Source organism: Mustela nivalis (genome assembly GCF_964662115.1).
Source record: "Mustela nivalis genome assembly, chromosome: 6".
In the NCBI taxonomy this organism is placed as follows: Eukaryota; Metazoa; Chordata; class Mammalia; order Carnivora; family Mustelidae; genus Mustela; species Mustela nivalis.
Window position 1 is genome coordinate 147,079,433 of NC_139025.1, and position 21,227 is coordinate 147,100,659.

General features: G+C 46.8%; 1 protein-coding gene across 8 annotated transcripts in view; it reads left to right on the forward strand.

Annotated features, from left to right (window-relative positions):
• AKAP13 (A-kinase anchoring protein 13) overlaps positions 1-21,227 on the forward strand; it is a 119,969-nt gene that overhangs the window by 67,774 nt on the left and 30,968 nt on the right. For 7 of the 8 annotated variants that reach the window (XM_082736028.1, XM_082736033.1, XM_082736029.1 and 4 more), the window contains 2 exons: positions 14,748-14,815; positions 16,914-16,980. In XM_082736028.1, coding sequence (XP_082592154.1) covers positions 14,748-14,815; positions 16,914-16,980 — 135 coding nt within the window. The remainder of the gene's footprint in view (positions 1-14,747; positions 14,816-16,913; positions 16,981-21,227) is intronic. The other variant, XM_082736034.1, reaches the window with a different exon arrangement.

The following is a 21,227-nucleotide window of genomic DNA, read 5'->3' on the forward strand; positions in this document are numbered from 1 at the left end:
TTCAGCCCTTTACCAGCGCCAGGTCATGATGACTGCCAAGAGAAGACATTTGCGCACGTACCAAAATGTCCCATGCTGACCAGTGGCTGACCTCCTTCAAGCCACCTTTAAAGCCAAGTCTATGAACTGAGCCCAGGTCCTGGGTTGGATAAGATACTGGGCAGGGGATGGATAGCTTTTTTTTGGTCAAGGGCCATGAGCACATATCTTGGACTCCATGAACTGGACGGTCCCTGCACCACTGCTGGCCTCTGCTGTTGTGCAGAAGCGGCCTGGGCAGCACATAGACCAGTGAGCCACAGCTGTGTTCTGGTAAGACTTCACCAGCGGTGAACCTGGAATCATGTGATTTTCGTGTCATAAAGTACTCATCTTTATTTATCCCCCCCCGCCCAGCCATTTAAAGATGTAAAAACCATTAGTAGCATATGGGCCATATAAGAATAGGCTATGGGATGGATCTGGCCCACAGACCCTGCTCAAAAGCACTGTGTCTCAACAACACTGTCATCGGATAGAGAGAAAGTAATATTGGCAGTGCACCCCACGGTAAGCCAGTGAGGCTGCCGTGGCCAGAAGGGACAGTCTGGAGATCCAGCCCCACTCTAGGCCCAGCCCGGTCACCCCGGAGGCCAAGGTGATTAGCACCGTGTTCTCCCTATACCCACATCAGACAAAATAGTGACAGATTCAGACGATCAGGACATCATGACCTTGTCGTATTCTCAGTCATTTGTGCAGAGTATCCCAAGTGACTTGTTACCAAAAGTAATTAACTTACTGGAAGTTGAAGTTTTTAAAGGCTTGTTTGAGCAGACTCAAAGCTACTGCAAAAAATGGTTTCCACCCAGTTATGCTAGTCCGCAGTCCAACTTGTCGCTGCCACAGCTGTCGTGACTTTCTGAATGACTGGCTTTATGATCACATTCTTTCAAGATGACTTTTGTGGATCTATTATATCCCAAATGTTGTCTGTAGCACTGTTTGTTGTACTGTCCTATTAAAAAACCCACCACCTCGTGGGAGGAGCTCTCATTGAGATCTTTGTGTATTTCACACACATTTATGTCCTTCCTGTACGACTCACTAAGACATGGAGCGTTGCAGCATAGTGCTAAGTTTTATGAGCCCTCTAGAAAACCAGAGGCCACCACTGTCTGCTACCTCCTGCATATTTATTTTGGGGCCCAGATTCTATGAGGCTCTTCCTGGGACACCCCACAAATGTCCTCTGGTTAGTTTCTTGCCACTTGACACAGCTCCTTGGTACCAGAATAACTTGGTTGCCTAGGACAGTCGTCACCAAGCACTTTTTAGTATGTTCATGTATCATTAAAATGTTGTTAGACTACTTGCACAGGGTGTGTATATTTGATGCAAGAACTACACGCTTGTCCTGTCCTGTCCTTACCCAGAGCTCATTCTAGGGGCTCCTGGGTGGCTCATTTGGTTAAGCATCTGACTCTTGATTTCAGCTCAGGTTACAATCTCAGGATTGTGAGATGGAGCTCTGCATTGGGCTCTGTGCTGGGTGTGGAACCTGCTTAAGATTCCCTCCCCCCACCCCAGCCCAATACAGAAAGGGGGGGCAGGAAAGAAAGGAAGGAAGGAGAAGAGAGGAAGAAAAGAAAGAAAAGAAAACTATTATAGGAATAGGAGAATTCTTTTTGTTTGCTGGTTATTAGTCTTATTAATAATATTGTGTTAGGTCAGTGGTTTCTTTGCAGGAATTTGTAAGCTACTTCCTCATTTTATTCTAGTTGGAACTAGTATAATCTAAAGCTCACTTCATTGAGCCCCTGCACACTTCCATTCATCACAGCATGCTGGAGGGATGAGAAAGAGGACCGGTGCCGCTGCCCTAGCCCTTTCGAGGGCTCTCACCTCTAGAAACCTCTAGCACGGGTAAAGTGAAGCTTCCCCACATAGGGGCTGAGTGAGGCACCAGTATAGTGTCTGCATCAGCTCTATTTCTCTTTAAAGCCAATATAAATGAAAGCTGTAAAAGCTTCCTCCCGTATCCCGAAGAATCCTTCTGTGTATCCCTCCTGCAAAGTACCTTTTCTCCATTTGAGGAGCACTGGTCTCAGAGAAAAACAGAAAGACCTCCTATCTCTTGATTGGACAGTATGAAACTGATACTCCGAGAACTTCAGTGAAGCAGACTGAACATAGTTTATGTTCTGCTATAAAGTAGAAATATCCAGTGCAATATATTTAAAAAAAAAAAATACATAGCCAAGCCTGCAGCAAGGAAAATCCCTGAAGAAACTCAGAATCAGAGCACTAAAGAGCCTTCCTAGTAGGGAGCAGGATATCTGGCCCTAAGGCACATAGTGGAAGCTGGAGCTCAGACCCCAGATAAAACTGAGAGCTTTAGAGACTGTAACATCCGTGCTGAATGACTTGGAAAAACTCCGCCGCCCGGCCCTTCTGAAGCAGCAAGGAAACGTGCCTGCCTTCTCCCAGGACTCTGAGTGAGAATTCCGCACTATCTGTGAACCTGGGGTCCAAATTCACACCACCCATACTCCAAACTAAAGTTTTCACAAACGGTCGTATGAAATCCCAATCTGAGAACGGTAAACACTAAGGAACCTCCGCTGACACAAATGCAGACCAGCCCTGCAGGGTCACACTGACAAGACAGGCTGGCTGGAGGTTCCCACGGGAGGAAAGAGGTCCTCTGAAGCTGAAACTGAGCTTTCGGTTAAACTGCATGGGCGCCTGGGTGACTCAGTCATCTGAGCATCTGACTCTTGGTTTCAGCTCAGGTCATGATCTTGGGGTCATGGGATTGAGCCCCATGTCAGGCTCTGCGCTGGGCCTGCTTGGGATTGTCTCTCTCCCTCCCCCTCTAACCCTCCCTGCACTCGCACCCACACCTCTCTCTCTCTCTAATAAATTTTAAGAAAAGAGAGAGAAAGAAAATACACAGACCCCACATAAGGAAGTCAGCCACCATGAGGAAGTTAGCAAAGGCACAAACAGGGCAAGTTGTTGAGGCTTATTAAGAGGTCGAAATAAATAGAATTTCTAATGAAAGAACAGAACAGCTAATGGGTCAACCTGAAAAATAACAATAACATTTCAGGAATAAAAAGAGCCCCGGACCAATCTTCGTAGAGATTTTTCAGACATGTCACTCTTCCGCACCATTGCTGGACAGTTGTGATTTCTGTTTACAAAGGAAGAAAATGACTTCCACTCTGACCTCCAGTTTAGGAAAGGGAGAGCTGGGTGAATGTTCTGGGAACTCTTAGGACTGCAGACTGGCTTTATTTTTGACATTTAACTGTCAATAATTATGCGCTTGTGTTCCTCTTAACTGAAATTCTTCCACAAAGACCAGTTGTCTCTGCCAAGCACTGCGTTTGGTATTGTGATCCATTCCGAAGCCCTTGGTGGAGAAATATTTATTGAGCAGCAGTGTGTGTCAGGGACCTTTTTTTCTTCCCAGTCGAATATATCTGATACATAACATTGTGTAAATGTGAGGTGTGCAACACACTAATTTGATGTGCTTATATATTGTAATATATTTGCCACCGTAGCCATATTTAGCCCCTCGGCTACATGTCATGGTTGTCCTTTCTTTTCAGAGGCAGGAACAATGAGATGAGAGGCGCGTTTCTCAAGCTGCTTACACCGCGACATTTGAGAAGAGTTCTCAAAACTCTTCAAAAACCTTGGTAACTGCTCATTGCAGCATTATTTGTAATACAGAGAAACTTAAAGGAACTAAATAAATAACCATCAATAAAATATTGTATATTGGCTAGATGGAATTTGGAGCTGATACCACAAAGACCAGGCTGAGGGTCAGCGAGCTCTTTCTGTAGAGGAGCTGGCAGAAGGGGTCCTAGGCTTTTTGCAGGTCTTTGTTGCGGCAGCTTGACTCTGCTCCTGGAGCCACACGTAGAGGCAGCCCAAGATGAGGCCTGGAAAGTGAACGTGGCTGTGTTCTGTGAAACTCTATTCATACAATGGGTGTGGGCTGAATTCAGCCCACAGACCACAGTCTGCCAGCCCCTGGGATAACTGCCGACACAAACAAATCTCCAGGACACTCTGATAAGTTGAAAAGGCAGCAGGTAGAACTGTACGTATGATCTGAATTTGTAGAAAACAAGTGAACGGTCATTGTTTCTATAAATAAGCAAGAATATTTAGAAGGGCATACCCCAAACTAGTATCAATTTAAGGGAAGAGACGAGGAGAGATCAGGGAGACTTTTTAGTTTATTTTCCTGTCTTGCTTGAGTCTTTTAAAACTGTGCTTGTATATAGTTGGTTCGAGCAAAAATGAAGTGTAAACCTTGGATCTGTGATAACTTAAAGATTTTTCTGGTTGTCAGCTGGTCTCTGATGAAAGAGCAAAATATGTCAGTATTTGATTCAAGAACTTAATGGACAAAGAGCAAAACGATACCAGAAAACAGCTTGGCAGGAGACTCGAGAGCTGCTCTACCACTGTTACTGACGGCACCAGCAGGAGTAAGAAGCAATGTAGTCGATTCCACAGACTTGCGGTCCTGAAACAGATGTGAAGTAGTATCAGAAGAGTTAGGGATGGAAGAGATGGAAAATGTTCTTTGAAGATCCAAAGAATCTTTTCCTTTGTGCTGTAGGGAACAGTGGAAAGCATTGGTTTCTGGTTATAGTAGATAGATGACTCCTGCCGTGACTGTCTCCAGACAGCTTTTCAATTTAAATTCAGGTTGGAAAGGTTTTCTAGTTTATGTTCAGTAAATGTTTTCTCTTACAGTGCTATTGATTTTTTTTTAAGATTTTATTTATTTGACAAACAGAGATCACAAGTAGGCAGAGAGGCAGGCAGAGAGAGAGGAAGAAGCAGGCTCTCTGCTGAGCAGAGAGCCGGATGTGGGGCTTGATCCCAGGACCCTGAGATCATGACCTGAGCTGAAGGCAGAAGCTTAACCCACTGAGCCACCCAGGCACCCTGCCATTGATATATATAGATATAGACCCTCCTTGGCTATATTAATTCTTTGCCTACATTAGACTATAATGGCTCAGAATTAAACCTGCAGCTGGCATGGCACTGATTGTCAGATAGCAACAATATCAGCTGTGATGTAGGACAATGCACTTCTGCTAACCACAGGTATCTTGAGCCCTTTTTTTTTGTTTTCTCGAAACCTCTTCCTGTTAAATGTACGTGGAGTTTCTCTTTTGCCGGGCTCACTCTATGAGGCAGCATAGCCAGTCTTCCTAGACTGTGAAACCACTCACGGTGTTGGAATAGTGTGCACTAGGATTTCCCCTGGAGAGGGGGATCTGGGATACCTCTTGGAAACTTATGTGGCTCTAGGATACCAGAGGGATCCGTGAAGAATCACTTGTGTGGGTTCTTGTACTGAACAAAACTAAATGTGGGAGGTTTGAGACTCGGAGACTTAAGTCATATCAGCCACAAGACTGTGTAGTAATTAAATAGTTTTTTTTTGTTTGTTTGTTTTTAAAGATTTTATTTATTTATTTGACAGACAGAGATCACAAGTAGGCAGGGAGACAGGCAGAGAGAGAGGAGGAAGCAGGCTCTCCGTAGAGCAGAGAGCCCGATGCGGGGCTCCATCCCAGGACCCTGGGATCATGACCTGAGCCGAAGGCAGAGGCTTTAACCCACTGAGCCACCCAGGCACCCCAGTCATTAAATAGTTTGATAGATTAGTGGTTTTCGATTTTTTTTTTCTCCAGTGGAAATGTTTTGTTTGTTCTATGGATTTTTTAATAAATAAATATATGTATATATAAAAAACTAATTTTAAACCTGCATTAAAAATCTACATGCTGAAAATATAACCAGATATTAACATCAGCACATTAGTATTTTTTAAGGATTTTATTTGTTTGTTTATTTATTTATTTATTTGCCAGGGAGAGATGACAAGTAGGCAGGGTGGCAGGCAGAGGGAGAGAGGAGGAAGCAAGGCTACCTGCCGATCAGAGAGCCCGATGTAGGGCTCGATCCTAGGACCCTGAGATCATGAGCTGAGCTGAAGGCAGAGGCTTAACCCACTGAGCCACCAAGGTGCCCAACATTAACATATTAACTTCAGCTATCAGCCTACCTACTGTTTGCATTTTCCTAGTTCCAATTAATTGAAGAATATAATGTGATTGCAAAGAAAGCCATTTTTTAAACTGCTAATATTTGGAACCTACTCATCTGTGTGAATGAAGATGTCCCCATATTGTGTACGCAAAACGAAATACAGGAGTGTAAATTAGATGCTGAGGTAGTTCCATGAATTGCAGCTGTCCTAGGCAGCTCTAATTTCTGATTTTTAGATCCATTAAAGCAACTTCATTGTTTTCATTTGCTGACTGCAAAAGTAAATGTTAAAATTGTGACTCGAAAAGCCACCCTGAATATTTTACACATTTGATGGCATTTCACTGTATTTCTCACTCAAGACTTTTTAAAGGCGGAAACCAATCAAATACCAGATTGCCTACTCGATTTATGCTAACAGCATTTATAAACTTATAATGGGGTGGAACTTTTATGGATTGGTCTGTTTGGCTTAACTGTTTCTTCTGGAAGCAGAGTATTCCATGGAGTCCAGCCTGGGGTCACTGGAGACTTTCTGATTGGAGGTCTGTCAGGGGAAGGGAGTATCAGCATTCTCAGCCAGTGGTTCTTTGATTTATGGCAATAGCTTGATCTAGCAAAAATCACAAGTTATGTTAGTTCTCCCTGCTCTGCAAAAACAAGGGAAAAGAGTAATATTTTGAAGTTTAAACTGAAAGAATCAGACAGCAAAAAAGGAACACTTTGATAGGGCCTGTTACCTTCTTCTGCACCTAAGGTTCAGAAATCCGGGTTTCATTCGCGTACCACCCCACCTCAGAGCTTGCTCCCTGTCCCCCCTGCAGCTTTGCACTCAGCCCTGGGGGAGTGTTGAAATAGGCTCAGCATTTGGTGGTGGCATTAAGATGTGTGTATGACAGTGTGCAGCCTGCCACAAGAAAAAAATCAAGGCTTGAAAGCAAGGGAACAATGTGTAGTCATTTTCCCAACGGAGCAAAAGCAATCGGCTGATTCTCTCCAGCTTCCTGAAGAACAGAGCCTGCGATGAATGTTTGTGTGTGTGAAGCACCATCTGTTATCTTAGCAGGAAGTGGAAAATATGAGTAATTTGGAGATTCAGAACCTTTTTTTCCCTTTTCTCCATCCCCTCCCATGTTCAGGATCTTCCCAGGAGTCTCAGGAAATGTAGCATCCCTCCAGTTAGTCCCCTACCCTCCTGGGAGCTTTCCTTTTCAGTTAAACATAACCGTCTGTGGCCAGCTCCTGGAGCCTCCCACCCAAGCCCCTGCTCGGTCAGGTGTGAGTCATGGTCTGGGAAGATCAGCCACATAGCCCATCGTACTGATAGATGATGGTGGCTGATAATTGACGGGGCACCAGTCTTCCAAATGTCATTAGTCCCTTTAACATATTCTGCATGCATTTACTAAGCCATTCAACAGGATAAGAGCATTTTAAAACCCATCAACATCTCTCTCGACTCCACTGGTATACACCTGGACCAGTCTGAATTAAGTCATAATCCTGGATGAAAGCTTGAATTCCTTTACATGGACTTGCGTGGAAATGGTCTTGATCACAGACACTGGAAATGGCAAGAGTGAAGCTTCCATATAGTTTCTTTGCAGCCTGCTGTGGGGTGGGGGGTGGGGGTTTGGCGAAAACCACAAAAGCCAAGACTAAAGCCCCCTGCCAGGACCACTTCCATGTATTTTAATTTAGGAGAAATCCGGCAGGTCTTTTTTTCTCAGCCATAATTCGACTCTTGTTTTAGGGTTAGGGCTCTTAATGGGGAAAGGAAAGAGTGTCTTCAATTCTTCAGCTACATAAAGCTTCCCTTGAAAAAATCAGCTGTTCTTTCCAGCTGCCACAAATAATCTGGTCTTTGGAATGCGTGGTGGAGTCCTTCAGAGTAAGGAATTCATTATGTTTGGGTTTCAGATCTTGTCAGTGGTTCTGTTTTATTTGCTTTAAACAGATGTAAGATGATCTTGAGATGATTGCTGATTTACTTTCTGTTGTGTTAGCAGCTTCTGAGTACTTTTGTGGTAGGTTGTTTCTCTTGATTAAAAAAATAAACAAGCAGATCAGCTACACTCTAAATAGGAAACAGGAGAGTGTTCAGAACGTGTGTGCTGGTCGGATTTTGCTTTGGATTTCATCTGGGAAGGCAGCTCTCTGGATGCTGTTTTCTGATGTGTAGAGTTCATTGCTTACGTGGGATAGTATAATACACATAATCGATTAAAGAAAAGACATTTGTCGCTTAGGGGAAAGGGAGGCGAAAGAGGAGCCCATCAGTTCCCACTCAGGCAGGGCTCTCGTGTTTACCGGCGTTCTTAGGCGCACTTACCAGCGCTAGTTACATGAGCCCTTCGGCAAAGGTGGTGGGGCTCTCTTCTGTGGCTTTCCTCTTGTTCTGTACATCATCTTTGTGGTTATTACACCAGCTACAAAGAACATTTTCCGTGCCTTATAGCTTAGCCTGTAGCTAATACGCTGTCAGTCCAAACTACCATGTTTCACACTTCCCAGAGATTTGAAACAAAATAAGTTGCAGAAAGAATTTGGGAGAATGTATTTCCAAGTTGCTCATACAAACTGGCTTGTTGCTGTTTCCATTATCGCTTGTTTTAGTTTTAGTTTTAGTTTCTGGTTGAAATGATAGGAAGCAGTTGCACTTTTCTGTCCTTAACTGTAAGCCTTCATCCTGTTCCTTGAGAAAGATCAGAGGATTTTCTCCAGATTCGTTTTGCTGCTCAGATGTGCCTCCACTAGGCAGGACTCCTAGCATGTTCCCTGAGGATAATCAGTGACTCAGGGTGGGAAGTCTCCTCACTTCGGAACTCAAGAAGGTGACTCCTCCCTTTCATAACCATCCTGACCTGTCCAGGACCTGTGCTGTCCTGTGATCTCAGTACCGTTCGATAGGGCCGTTCCTCTTCCCTCCTTCAAAGCATCGTTTCAGAGTTTCTTACCAGTTGTTTTTTGTTTTTCTGCTGAGAGAGAGACAGCGTGTCATATAAACAGCTCACCACAGCTCTGTGGCGGTTGGTGGCAGAGGTTTTAAAAAAAAAAAAAAAAAAAAACAGATAGATGATATTTCCCAGTTATGTGGGTTTTCCTTCATGTTCTTCTGTCTGATGCCTCCTGGTAGTGAAAAAAGAAGTTGAAGGCTGAGCTGTGTGTTTAAATTCAGAGGAATCTAATTAGGAGCCAACTCTGTTCTCGTAAACCACTATGCTGAGACCTTTCTGAATAGCCTTGAAAAATGAAAGCATGTTGCTTACTGCTATTAGGAAATCTTTTTCTTCTCAATAAATAAAAGGCCAAATAATTTTTGGAGCTCCCTGACAACATGGTATGGTTTGTGGCAGAGAGCTTGACAGTGTCTTCGAGTCTCCTGCTCTTGGTCATTGTCTGTGTTCCAGAACTGAGAAGAAGGTTCTAACCTCGTGACTCTGGCTGATGTCAGTGGGGCCGGAGTCTCTAAACCACCCCACACACCACTAAAACTGTGGCTGCAAGCAGAGTCCGGGACAACTCAGTAACAAGCTGAGTGTTTTTCAAGTAGGTACTTGAGTATGTCAGGCAGACATCCACATGAATGACTTCTCACTGAGACACAAGTCCTATTACAGACCACATTATGATTTCAGCTCATGAGAAGTTTGGGGACCTGTCTCAGCTGACTAAGAAAGTGAATTTGTATGAAAAGTTGTTTAGAAGTACATTTTATTATTACATCTGCATGCGTGATTCATCAGTTGGGAGTTGTCTTTCACATCCCAAACACTGGCCTGAGAACTTGACTACTACAGAAGTCTGTTTAAAAGTGAAGGCACCACCTCTTCAGAAATCACCTTTGCTTAGTTCTTTGGTGTTAGAGCTGACTGGGGAGACAGGTTGTGTCCCAGTGTACTAAGGGGTCGCTTGTAGATCGAAATTAGTGGCAGGTTCTCAGGCAAATCCCACCTCCTGTGTTGCCCATAGAGGTCAAAAACATTATTGATTTTCATTAAAGCAGAGAAGAGAATGCACTTCTGTAATTGGACTAGAAGACAAGAGAGGCTGATTGAAAAATTGTTTTTAATCCATGACAACTATGATTGACTTTAGAAGTTAAGGAAATATTTATGGGGCACCTGGTGGCTCAGCGGGTTAAAAGCCTCTGCCTTCGGCCCAGGTCGTGATCCCCGGGTCCTGGGATCGAGCCCCGCATCGGGCTCTCTGCTCAGTGCAGAGCCTGCTTCTCTCTCTCTCTCTCTGCCTGCCTCTCTGCCTACTTGTGTACTCTGTCAAATAAATAAATAAAACCTTAAAAAAAAATAAAAGTTAAGGAAATATTTAAAAGGAAATCCAAGGAACTTTGGAGGATATTAGAATGTGATGCACTGGGGCTTGGTTTTGGTTTTTAAATACTAGTACAAAGTAGTACATTGATAATGTGACAGACCTATGTATGCTCCCCTCAACATGAGAAGGTAGTAACATTTTATTATATTTATTATATACTTATTTATTAACTCAGATTACTTTTTACTTTTGAAGAAATAAACATTACAGTTGAATTCCCCTGTATTTCCCTGCCTAATCCTCTTCCTCACTCCTCAAGGACAAGCACTGTCATAAATTCAGTGTATATGTAGTCTGTATTTTGTAATTTTGTCTCCTACATAAATGTTTAATTTTTTGTTGTTGTTTTTAGTTGACATAAATGGTACCATATCTCATTCTGTAATTTGCTTTATTCTCAACATTAAATCCAGCAGATCCGGAGTATTGAAACTGATCAATCTCTGGACCATTGACTTCTCTTAAATGGTATTCCATTTTATGAATATATCCGATCTGTCCCACTGCTAAGTCATTTGGGCCATTTCCAGTTTTTCTCTGTCACAAGCAGAGCTGCAAGGATCCTCTCTGTGCACCAAGGGAATCGCTAAGTCGTCAGGCGGACACCTTGTCAGCTTAACTGCATGTTGCCAAGATGCTGTCGGAAACAGAGGACCCAGCTTCTCCGTCCCTCGGCGGATGCTGGGAGTTCCCGCAACACCGCTTCCTCACCAGTACCTGGACTGGGCAGGCTTTTATTTTATCCAACCTGGTTGGACACGAAGTGGTATTTCTGTTGTTTTAGTTTGCATTTCTGATTTCTAGAGAGATCAGGCACCGTTTTGTGTTGTGAACGGCCTGTACACAGTCTGCACGACTTTTCTGTTGCGATCTTTGTCTTTTTCTTACTGGTTTATGACGAGTCTTTAACACTGTCAGGACCGTGATTATGTGTGGCAGTACATGTAGTTTCGCTTCAAAACGTATGGATTTGTTAGTTTTCCTCATACGCTTATCTTCCACATTTTAAAGCGTTTTTTTTTCTTTTTAGGATTTTATTTATTTATTTGACAGACTGAGATCACAAGTAGGCGGAGAGGCGGGGGGGGCGGTGAGCAGGCTCCCCACTGAGCAGAGAGCCCGATGCGGGGCTCGATCCCAGGACTCTGGGATCATGACCTGAGCCGAAGGCAGAGGCTTTAACCCACTGAGCCACCCAGGTGCCCCTAAAGCGTGTTTTGTTAAGTAGAAGGGACAAACCAGAGGTTCTCCTGAGAGGGGACAAGGAGGAATGGGGTTAAAGAAGAGGTCTCTGAAACACTTGAGCTGAGCGGGGATTTGTGAAAGACAGAGGAAAGGTGGCGAGGGGAGCCTGTGCGTGAGAGGGAGGGTGGGCCACCTACGACCTTGGAATTGGGGGCGGGGGGCTCTATGCTCCCCAGCATCTGCATGGCAGGCACCCCAGAGTAAGGATAGCATGCAGACGGGGAACTGTGTCTGTCTTACTAGAACATGACTGTAGGAATTGTCTCAACTACCAAGCAGGGCTTCTCGCTGTGGGTACAGCAGCTTGGAGCACCTGCTCACCTCTCCCCACTCTTCAGACATCTAGTGCTCACTGGGCTGGGAACTGGGCATAGGGATCTAAAAGTTGTAAAAGACAAAGTGAGACTCCCTCAAGGAGTTTTCTGTCCAGTGGAACAGAGCGGCCAGTCCAGTACTGTGATGGAGGCCGGCGTGAAATTCCAGAAGAGCAGCAGTGGGAAGTCTTTCTTTCCCGGATGGGTCAGGACTTCATCGAGGTGAGTCCTGCCGACCCAGTCAGGGAAAGGGACACAAGCACAAAAGACTGTTCGCTCAGGGCTCACAAGCATGACCAAAAACATAGTGAGCGCCTGGAAGTTCATGCATGGCAGGCCGTATCGAGCCAAGTGGGAAATTTGAGCTTTACCTAAGTAAAGATGATGGGAGCTGCAGGAGAGTGTCTGGGAGGTGAGAGGCCAAAAACAAAGTTAAATACAAACCAGTGAAGACATACAGTGCAGCCCACCTGTTGCCTCTTTGGGACTTCCCTGGAAGACTGCTGGCTGGGGAGGCATGAAGCCTCCAGCCCAGCTTCCCCGGGGTCTGCGTCCTGGAACAGGACGTTGCATGTATGCAAACAAGGGCAGAGCCGCACTGGCATCTCAGGAGTCACCTGGATTTCTGCGTGTGATTCTGCTGTTTCTCTCAGTAGTAAAACAGTGACTTCTTTATCAAAATTGATCCTTATTTTCAAGTCACAGAGAACTGGACAAATTAATGAGAGCCAGTGGTTTCCGGTTCTTTAGAGAAACATCCTCCAAATGTTTACTCTTCCTAATTAGAATGAGTCACTCCCCAGGGGTCTCTTTCCTTATGTCCAGAAAGGGACATTGCTGAGAAACCCCAACATTTCTGGTCAGTGGCACATAACCTCTCTCTCACCGCCGACTTCTAGAGCAGCTCACCGCTTCCATGGGGGTGACCGCAGGCGGTAGTAGTGACAGGGACCATGGCATCCTCATCACTCCCTTGCCATCTGCTCCTGGAGGAGGACACAGGGCGGAACGGGAACAGCGTTTTGACTGAGTCGCTTCTGGGATTTTCCTCTTGTTGGTACCAACGTTAGCCTTTCTCAGCAGAGCCTCTCCACGTCCTGCCATTGGTAAAGGACCTTAGGTGTCTCTTCAGGTTTGTAGACAGAAGGATGACTAGAGAGTGACTGTCCCGAGGGGTGAAGCTAGAAGAGGTCAGCTCGATGGGGGCAGAGGCAGGCCGAGCAGAGAAAGGCCCAGAATAAAGCCTCACCCCACCCCCAGGACCCCAGACTGGTTGCGACTGTGGCCCATCCTGTTGACAAAAGCAGACATGCTCCTGCTAGCCTCCTGGGTGGTGGTGGCCTCGGTCAAGGCTTCTCCTGTCAGGGCCCTTCCCCGGACGTAACCTCGGAGGTGGCTGGGGCCACCTTAGTGGTAATTCAGATGACACAGAAGCTGAAGTCTTAAGCTGCGTGAACCTTGTGGGACACTCCAGTGGAATTTACTTTGAAAAATTATCCCAAGGGAGAATGTGGACCCTCCTCTCATTTACTGGATGGGGAAACTGAGGCACTATGGAACGACTTGCATGTGCCGCACTAACTAGCAGAGCCAGGACCTAAATCAGCTGTCCCGCAGAGCAGTTCCTCCTGGTCTCCTGTCACTGCTAATGAGTTGGCATCTCACGTCTTATAATCAGATCGTGTCAGGGCACCTGGCCTTTGGGTAGAGGAGACCTAGTAGGTCTTGAATAGGAGCCGTGAGCCAGGCCCTGTGCTAGAGAGACGTAGAGACTCAGCAAGAGATGCAGCACTCTGGAGAACACCGGGAGACCATGATGGTACAGCGTGACGGGTGGCACTAGAGCTCCGTGAGCCGAGTAGGCATGGCGGGAGCAACTGTTGAGAAAGGGCCGGTGGGAAAAGGCGTCTCGGCCCACCGTGAGTGAGCGGACGTGGGCAGGACCTGGGGTGCTGCCTGTTGAATGGTGTCCGGTTGATTTTCTCAGGGAGCCTTCCTGGAGAGGCTCTCTTCGCCCGGTGCCCCCACAGACAGATCCATTGTTTGTTTCTGCTTCCCCTCTGGCCTCCTGGCGTGGTTCTGTTTTATGACTTCATAGCAGCAGCAGGAGCTGACAGCAGCCCTTCTGAGGCCCAGAGGGGTGGGCTTTTGCGTCAGTGGTTGGGCGCCAAGGGAGTAAGAAGTAAGGGTGAGGCTCGTGTCATAGGCAGATGTGGCCTCCCCTGCGTCTTTCAGGAAGTATCCCACTTGATCCCGAGTCAGGATGCCCTGACCTGCCTGGGGCGGTTCTGAGCACCTCTCTTTTGCGTCTCCTGACTCCGCTGGGCCGGAGGAAGCTCAGGGTGGTTACAATCCCAAGCGGAAGGACATAAACAGGCTCTCGGATTCCCACTCTGCCTTTGACACAGCCATGCAGATATCCCAAGTCCCGGGAAGGGGCTCTGTTTGTGGATTTGTTACTTCGACCTCCCATGTTGACAGCAGACAGTTTTACTTTCCGTTTTGCTCGGTAAGCTCTCAACTTCCTGCCTGAGAGGCTCCAGATTTCTCGTTTCGGTGACTCAGAAATCACATCTGCTCTCCTCTCTCCTCCTCCCCATGATGTCACACGCCTGCTTTCTGGCAGGGACCACAGTCTGTAATCCCAGTTAGAGCCGCCTTCTGACATGCAAGTGACTTAACTCGGGAATCCACAGGCCGCTGTGGCCGCGGGGAGGCAGAGTCCCAGATCTCTCAACTTGGTGGAAGTCACCTTGGGCTTTGCTTGCTTTCCAGGTTGCGGTGCGTTTGTCCACAAAGGCTGCAGAGAAAGTCTGGCCTCCTGTGCAAAGGTCAAAATGAAGGTAAGACATTCCTTGGGGTGGGGAGAGGCCTGGTTGGGGTTTTTGTTTGTTGTGATCATTTGGTACCAACCCTGAGACCAAAGCAACCAGTCATTCTTCTCGGAAGCGACCGAGTCTCTTCTTCACTGACACACTTGGGAATCTGTGGCTTTTGGAAAACAAAATGCTTTCAGGAGTCTTGTGTTAAATGCACATTTCTCTGCATTTCTAGCGTCTCTGTGTTGCTGTCGAAGTGGTATTTGCTCATAAGCATGCCCGTGGGCCCGCCCTGCTGCTCATACACCCCACTTCCTTATGGCCACCCTGAGGGCAGCAGGTGGCACTCGGGGGCTTTGAGCTGCCGGGGAGCTCGGTGGCGGAGGGTTGGACGTGGCCTGCCCCTGGCACTGGTGTCCACAGAGCAGGGAGCAGTTGGCTCTGGTCACGTGATGCAGGAAGAGGCAGCGCCCAGCGTGGGGAGGGATCTCGCGTGCTGTGTGGTAATGGGCACCGCTTATCGGATGGCCCTTTGAGAGAGTGGATTTGGGGACCACCTTCGAGGTAGCCTCTGTGGTTTTCGGTGTTCTAGTCCCCTGTAAATAAATGTCCTCTGTCCTTGTCTGAGGAGCACTCTCCAGCTGCATCCACACGATGCGCAGCCTGCGTGGGCTTCGTCAGAGAGCAGACGTGTGTCTAGCTCAGCGGCCTCACATTAAACTGAGTGTGCGTTAGAGTCCCCTCAGGGACCTGCCGAGAAAGACCATTCACTGCTCCCCCTCCCCTGTGCACTCTGGGGTGGGGTCCAGGAATTTGCATTTCTAAGTTCCCAGATGATGCGGGGGCCAAGAGTCTGAGCCGGTGTAAAAATGACACACTTCTGTGCCCCAGATCTCACCAGCCCATTGACATCAGTTGTGGTTGGCTCTCGAAGTATTTTTGTTGATGATGCAGTTTGTTTGTTTTTTCTAATCCCATTTCCTATCTAATTTCTCCTTAAGAAATTGGAAGATCTCACAACCCTGGTTATTTCCTCATAGCCAGCGTTCCCGATTTTCAGCTTGCTCTTTTTCCGGTTATCCATAGTACTCACCTTCTCAGAGTTTCTGCATAACAGCCTGTATTTACTTCTACATGTATTTTGCATGGTCTGCACCTTCCTCCCACTAGCGTGTAAGACCGAACTTGCCAAGCAGTCCGAAGTCGGGAATGTTTGATCCGTTGATCCTAAGCATGCAGCATGGAATCTGGCGGTCTAGGTCCCTAAATGTTGGGGAACAAGAACGTGAAGTGTAATCCCCGGGGGCTGAGCTGCCGCGTCCCTGACAGATGTGCGAGTTCCCTCCCCACCCCACCCCCTTGCCTCCTTCGCCTGTTGCCTGCCTACGCCCACGGGCACTGAGTTTGTGATCTGAGGGGACTTAGTGCTATTGGGAATGAACTAGGCTCTGTAGAAGGCTGACGGTAGAGGTAGCGTCTCCCCTGTAAGAGAACACAGCCTCAAAGGGAGAGTTCCATTTTTAAATTGGAAGTAACCTGTGTCCACTCATAGTTTATCTCAGAGTACATTGGTTCACTCTGTAACTGCTCACACACAGTGTTTCTGTCACATGCCCCAACAAAAGTCTCAACTGAAATTCGTACCATACCTAAGGACTGTTTAGTGCCTCGTTGATGCTAGTCACTGGAGAAACAGCGATGAAAAAGGCACAGATGCCGCTCTTCAGGGGAAGACGGCAGGCCACAGTGACCGTAAATGAGGGCAGCTAGGTGATCTGTGCCGGCTCCTCAGGGCCTGCCAGGCACTGCCTTGGGTGAGGAGAAGAAAGGAGGTGATGGGTGGCTTGACCCAGGAGGCGCTTCTCCCGTGGTCTTGAAATCAAGGGAGACCCTGGGGTGAAGGGGCACAGGGCATTCCTGGCAGGAGAAGCAGCCTTTGCGGGGTCCTGGCGCTTGGCAGGTTCCAAGTGAAGAGCCCGTGGGGGTGGCCGGTGGGATGCCTAGCGCCGTCGGCCGCGCGCCGCTCTGGAGCTCTCTCCCTGCTCTGGGCTCCTTGAGACCTGACCCAAGCGAAGTTGCGGGTGCGGTCCTTGTGTGTTCATTTATTTCCTTTTTCCTTCAGCAGCCCAGAGGGAGCCTTCAGGCGCAGGACACGTCTTCGCTGCCCACAGTCATCATGAGAAGCAAGCGTAAGTCAACAGTCCTCCTGTCCTCCGGCCCTTCTTGACTCTCTGGTTCAGGACTTAAACACACTTTTCTAATATTCATCTGTTATTCTTAATCAAGATTTGAGCATTTACTTTGTGGTAAGTTAGAGAGGGCTACAGGTGATGGACCAAAAGCCTGGTGTTCCCCCATCAAACTCCCTTGGAAGGCTTCTAGACTAGTATGTGTATCGGCTTGAAAGGCAGCCTGTGTCTGTGTGTTTAAGCAGCTGATCCCACACATCTCGAAATTCCTCTTCCATGAGTTGACAGTTACACTTGTTTTTGGCACCTCAGGGTTGCGCAAAGAAAATGAGATCTTACTGATTAAGCTTCTTAGTTTAGGGGCACCTGGGTGGCTCAGTCAGTTGAGCATCTGCCATTGGCTCAGGTCATGATCTCAAGGTCCTGGGATCGAGCCCCATGTCAGACTCTCTGCTCAGTGGGGAGCCTGCTTCTCCCTCTGGTCCTCCCCACTGTGTGTTGTCGCTCGCTCTCTCATATTCTCAAATGAATAAATGAATAAATAAAACTTTTTTTTTTTTTTTTTTTTTTTTTTTTTTTTTTTTTTTTTTAGGGGCACCTGGGTGGCTCAGTGGGTTAAAGCCTCTGCCTTTGTGTTGGGTCATGATCCCAGAGTCCTGGGATCGAGCCCCGCATCGGGTTCTTTGCTCAGCAGGGAGCCTGCTTCCCCCTCTCTCTCTGCCTGCCTCTCTGCCTACTTGTGATCTCTGTCAAATAAATAAACAAAATATTTTTAAAAAAATTTTTTTACAATTTAGCTTATAAACTGTTTATAATTTAGTTTATAAGCTGTGAAGTTAAGTAAATAGTTCTTTCTCCCCAAGGACTTCAAGCGGTTCACAGAATTCAGTCATTCACGTAGTACTGTCTCCAGCCAGTGTGTGCAAAGCTCCACTTCGGTTTTACTTAATGTTCTCCCTTTCTCATTCCCCATCCCCAGCCTCCTTCCTTTCCCTCCGTAGTGCCCATATCATTATTTGACATATATCCTTGTGATCTGCTCTGTCTTTGCTCAGATGTTTGTGTCTGAAATTACCTTCACTGTTTTGTGTCACATTTGTAGTAGGTAAGACTGACACTTCTTCGTTCTTTTTTCTCCATCTGTCTTTTTAAGATCTGTGCACGTTCTTATGTATGAGCTGTTTTTTCAGACGGCTGCATGGCATTCTTCCATAAACCTGTTCCATAGTTTAATTATTGGTTCCCCTGAAGATGGATATCTAAGTCATTTCCAGCTGCCACCACAAATAATGCAGTACTGGGTATCATCTTAATTGGCTCTCCAGGAACCCATATGGGATTCCCCCCTAAGGCAGTGTTTCTCAAAGTGTAGTTCCTGGATTCTTAAGACGTGCACATTCTTAGGCCCTACTAACACCTACTAAGTCAGAAGTCCCAGAGGTGGAGCCTAGTGATCTGTGCTCGAACAGATCCTCTGGGTGAGTGTGATGCACACTCAAGCTTGAGGACCACTGCTCCGCACGGACTTGCTCTGAGTTCTTCCAAAAGGGTTAAGTCTGCTGATGCTCACTCTTTGCCCGTAGATTACTATAAGAGAGGTTTTGCCAGACCGACGCCCACTGTAAGCAGTGATCCAACCCATTCCACTACCTTCTACCAGTCTACTCTGCCGTAAACATTTTTTCTTGGACATTATCCCTTGCTTCAGAACTAGCATCTTTCTTTTTTGTTTTAAATACCTATTGTATGTTAGGTGATGTATGCTACCTCTGACCCCCACAAGTATTCTCACTGCTATTTCACACCCCCTGACGCAGTATGGTGGTGAAGAGTACAGATTGTGGATTCAAGTCGTGTGGGTTTGAGTCCCAGCCCTGCCGGTCAGTAGCCGTGTGGTGACCTTGGGCATTTACTACATCCGTCCTCTGTGAACAGATGAAAACAGTTCAGTGGGTGGTTGTCAGCTTTAAATAAGATCACACCTGTCCAGAACCTAATAGTAGGCCTCCTAGTAGGCCTCCAAAGTGTTAGCTTTGGCTACTACTATCATTCCCACACAGGGAAACTGAGGCTCGGAAATATTACGTCACTTCCCTGACTGGAGTAGGGGTTGGCTTCAAACAAGGGAAAGCTGTTATTTTCACCCTGTTACTCCGTCCTTTAAAAATACAGTTCTTGGGGGGCGCCTGGGTGGCTCAGTGGGTAAAAGCCTCTGCCTTCGGCTCAGGTCATGATCCCAGGGTCCTGGGATCGAGTCCCACATTGGGCTCTCTGCTCAGCAGGGAGCCTGCTTCCTCCTCTCTCTCTCTGCCTGCCTCTCTGCCTACTTGTGATCTCTCTGTCAAATAAATAAATAAATCTTTAAAAAAAAAAAAAATAAAGTTCTTGGGACACTAGCTTGCTAAGTCTGTGCGACTCCTGATCTCAGGATTGTGAGTTCAGGCCCCACACTGGGTGTGGAGGTTACTTAAAAAAAAAAAAATTTTTTTTAATTTAAGGAAAAAAAAACCCAAACAGTTTTTCTTTATCACTTTTAGGGTTCTGCGTAGCATGATTTCATTCTGATTCTCCAGCCTTTTCTACGGATTCTTTATATCCATCCTCTTTCCTTTTTTCCCTTTGTTCTTCTACTTGTGCTCTTGGACTCTCCACCTTCCTTCATACACTTCTCCTCATCTCGGTGTCCTGTTTGCCTTCCGACCTACCCACATCCACACCATTCTCCGAGAGCCAGCGTCTCCTCCTCCGTCTGATTGTATCTGCTCTCTGACCCCCTCCTAAAACACCGAGGACGCCCCAGGCCCTTGGACGCTTCAGCACGTTCCCTTCCTGCCGTCGCGCTCACTCCCTGTTGGAGCAAACCCCCATCTCCTGCTTCTCGGGTGCTTCCTGCCAGAAGGGTCCGGTCATACGGTCACGTAGTGTGTGTCTGATGTTTTATTGTCTCACCTTCCTCTAAGTCGAATTTGAATTGGAAATTAATGGTTTTGTTAATTTTTTATGAAGTCAGAAACCTCCCGAAGACCGTGAATGTCACAGCAGCCGTCCCAGTCTTATTTCTTGCAGCTCCTGACACTGGCGGGGATAGAAAGATCATGCAGCTCGAGTCTGGGGCACGAGCTCAGTTACCAGGGAAAAGTAATTTGTTAGCCAAATGCCAGGATGCTCACTCGAGCGTAACATGGGAGCTCCGGCATCCTCTCTGGGCATGTTCCGGAGACCTGCGCGGTACGAGAACAGCTGAGCTGGGTGACATTCCCGTTTTGCATTTTCCTTGGCTGTAAGTTAAAGCAATTGGTCAGAGTCTGCGTTCTCAAACAGTGTACAGAAGGATCCCTCGGGGAGCTTCTAAAACGTGTGGACCCGGACCCCACCCGCAAGGGACGAGAAGGGCTGGGGTCTGCGTATCTCACAAGCACCTCCCACGTGGCTGGATAGGCGCTCGCACAGAATGCTGGGCTCTCTCACCTCGGGTTTCTTTTTTTTTTTAAAGATTATATTTATTTATTTGGCAGAGGGAGATCACAAGTAGGCAGAGAGGCAAGCAGAGAGAAAGAGGAGGAAGCAGGCTCCCTGCCGAGCAGAGAGCCCGATATGGGACTCGATCCCAGGACCCTGAGATCATGGCCCCAGCCAAAGGCAGCAGCTCAACACACTGAGCCACCCGGGTGCCCCTCGGGTTTCTTCTGTCCGGAAAATTTTCCCAATTTTATTTTATTTAACCTTGAGTTACTTTCTGTGTTTAAATATACTATTACTTGGGGTGCCTGGGTGGCTCAGCAGGTTAAATCCTCTGCCTTCAGCTCAGGTCATGATCTCAGGGTCCTGGGATCGAGCCCCGCGTCAGGCTCTCTGCTCAGCAGGGGCCTTGCTTCCTCCTCTCTCTCTCTCTCTGTCTCTCTCTCTGCCTGCCTATCTGCCTACTTGTGATCTCTGTCAAATAAAATCCTTTTAAAAAATAAATAAATAAATAAATATACTATTACCCATGATTCTTTATCTACATTGCCTAATCTCCGTGCCATCCCACAGCTAACCACTCTTCTTAGTTTTTATATGTATCTTCAAGTTTCTTTATGAAAGTAAGGCAAATACAAATTTGGCTTTTTTTTTTTTTTTTTTTTTAAACATGAGAGTCTGTTGTGCAACTTTGTTCTGGGCCTTGATTCCCACCCTTCCCCCCTCCCCTTACAGTATTATCTTGGAGATCCTGTGTCAGTTCTTGGAGAGGGTACTCATTTTTTTAA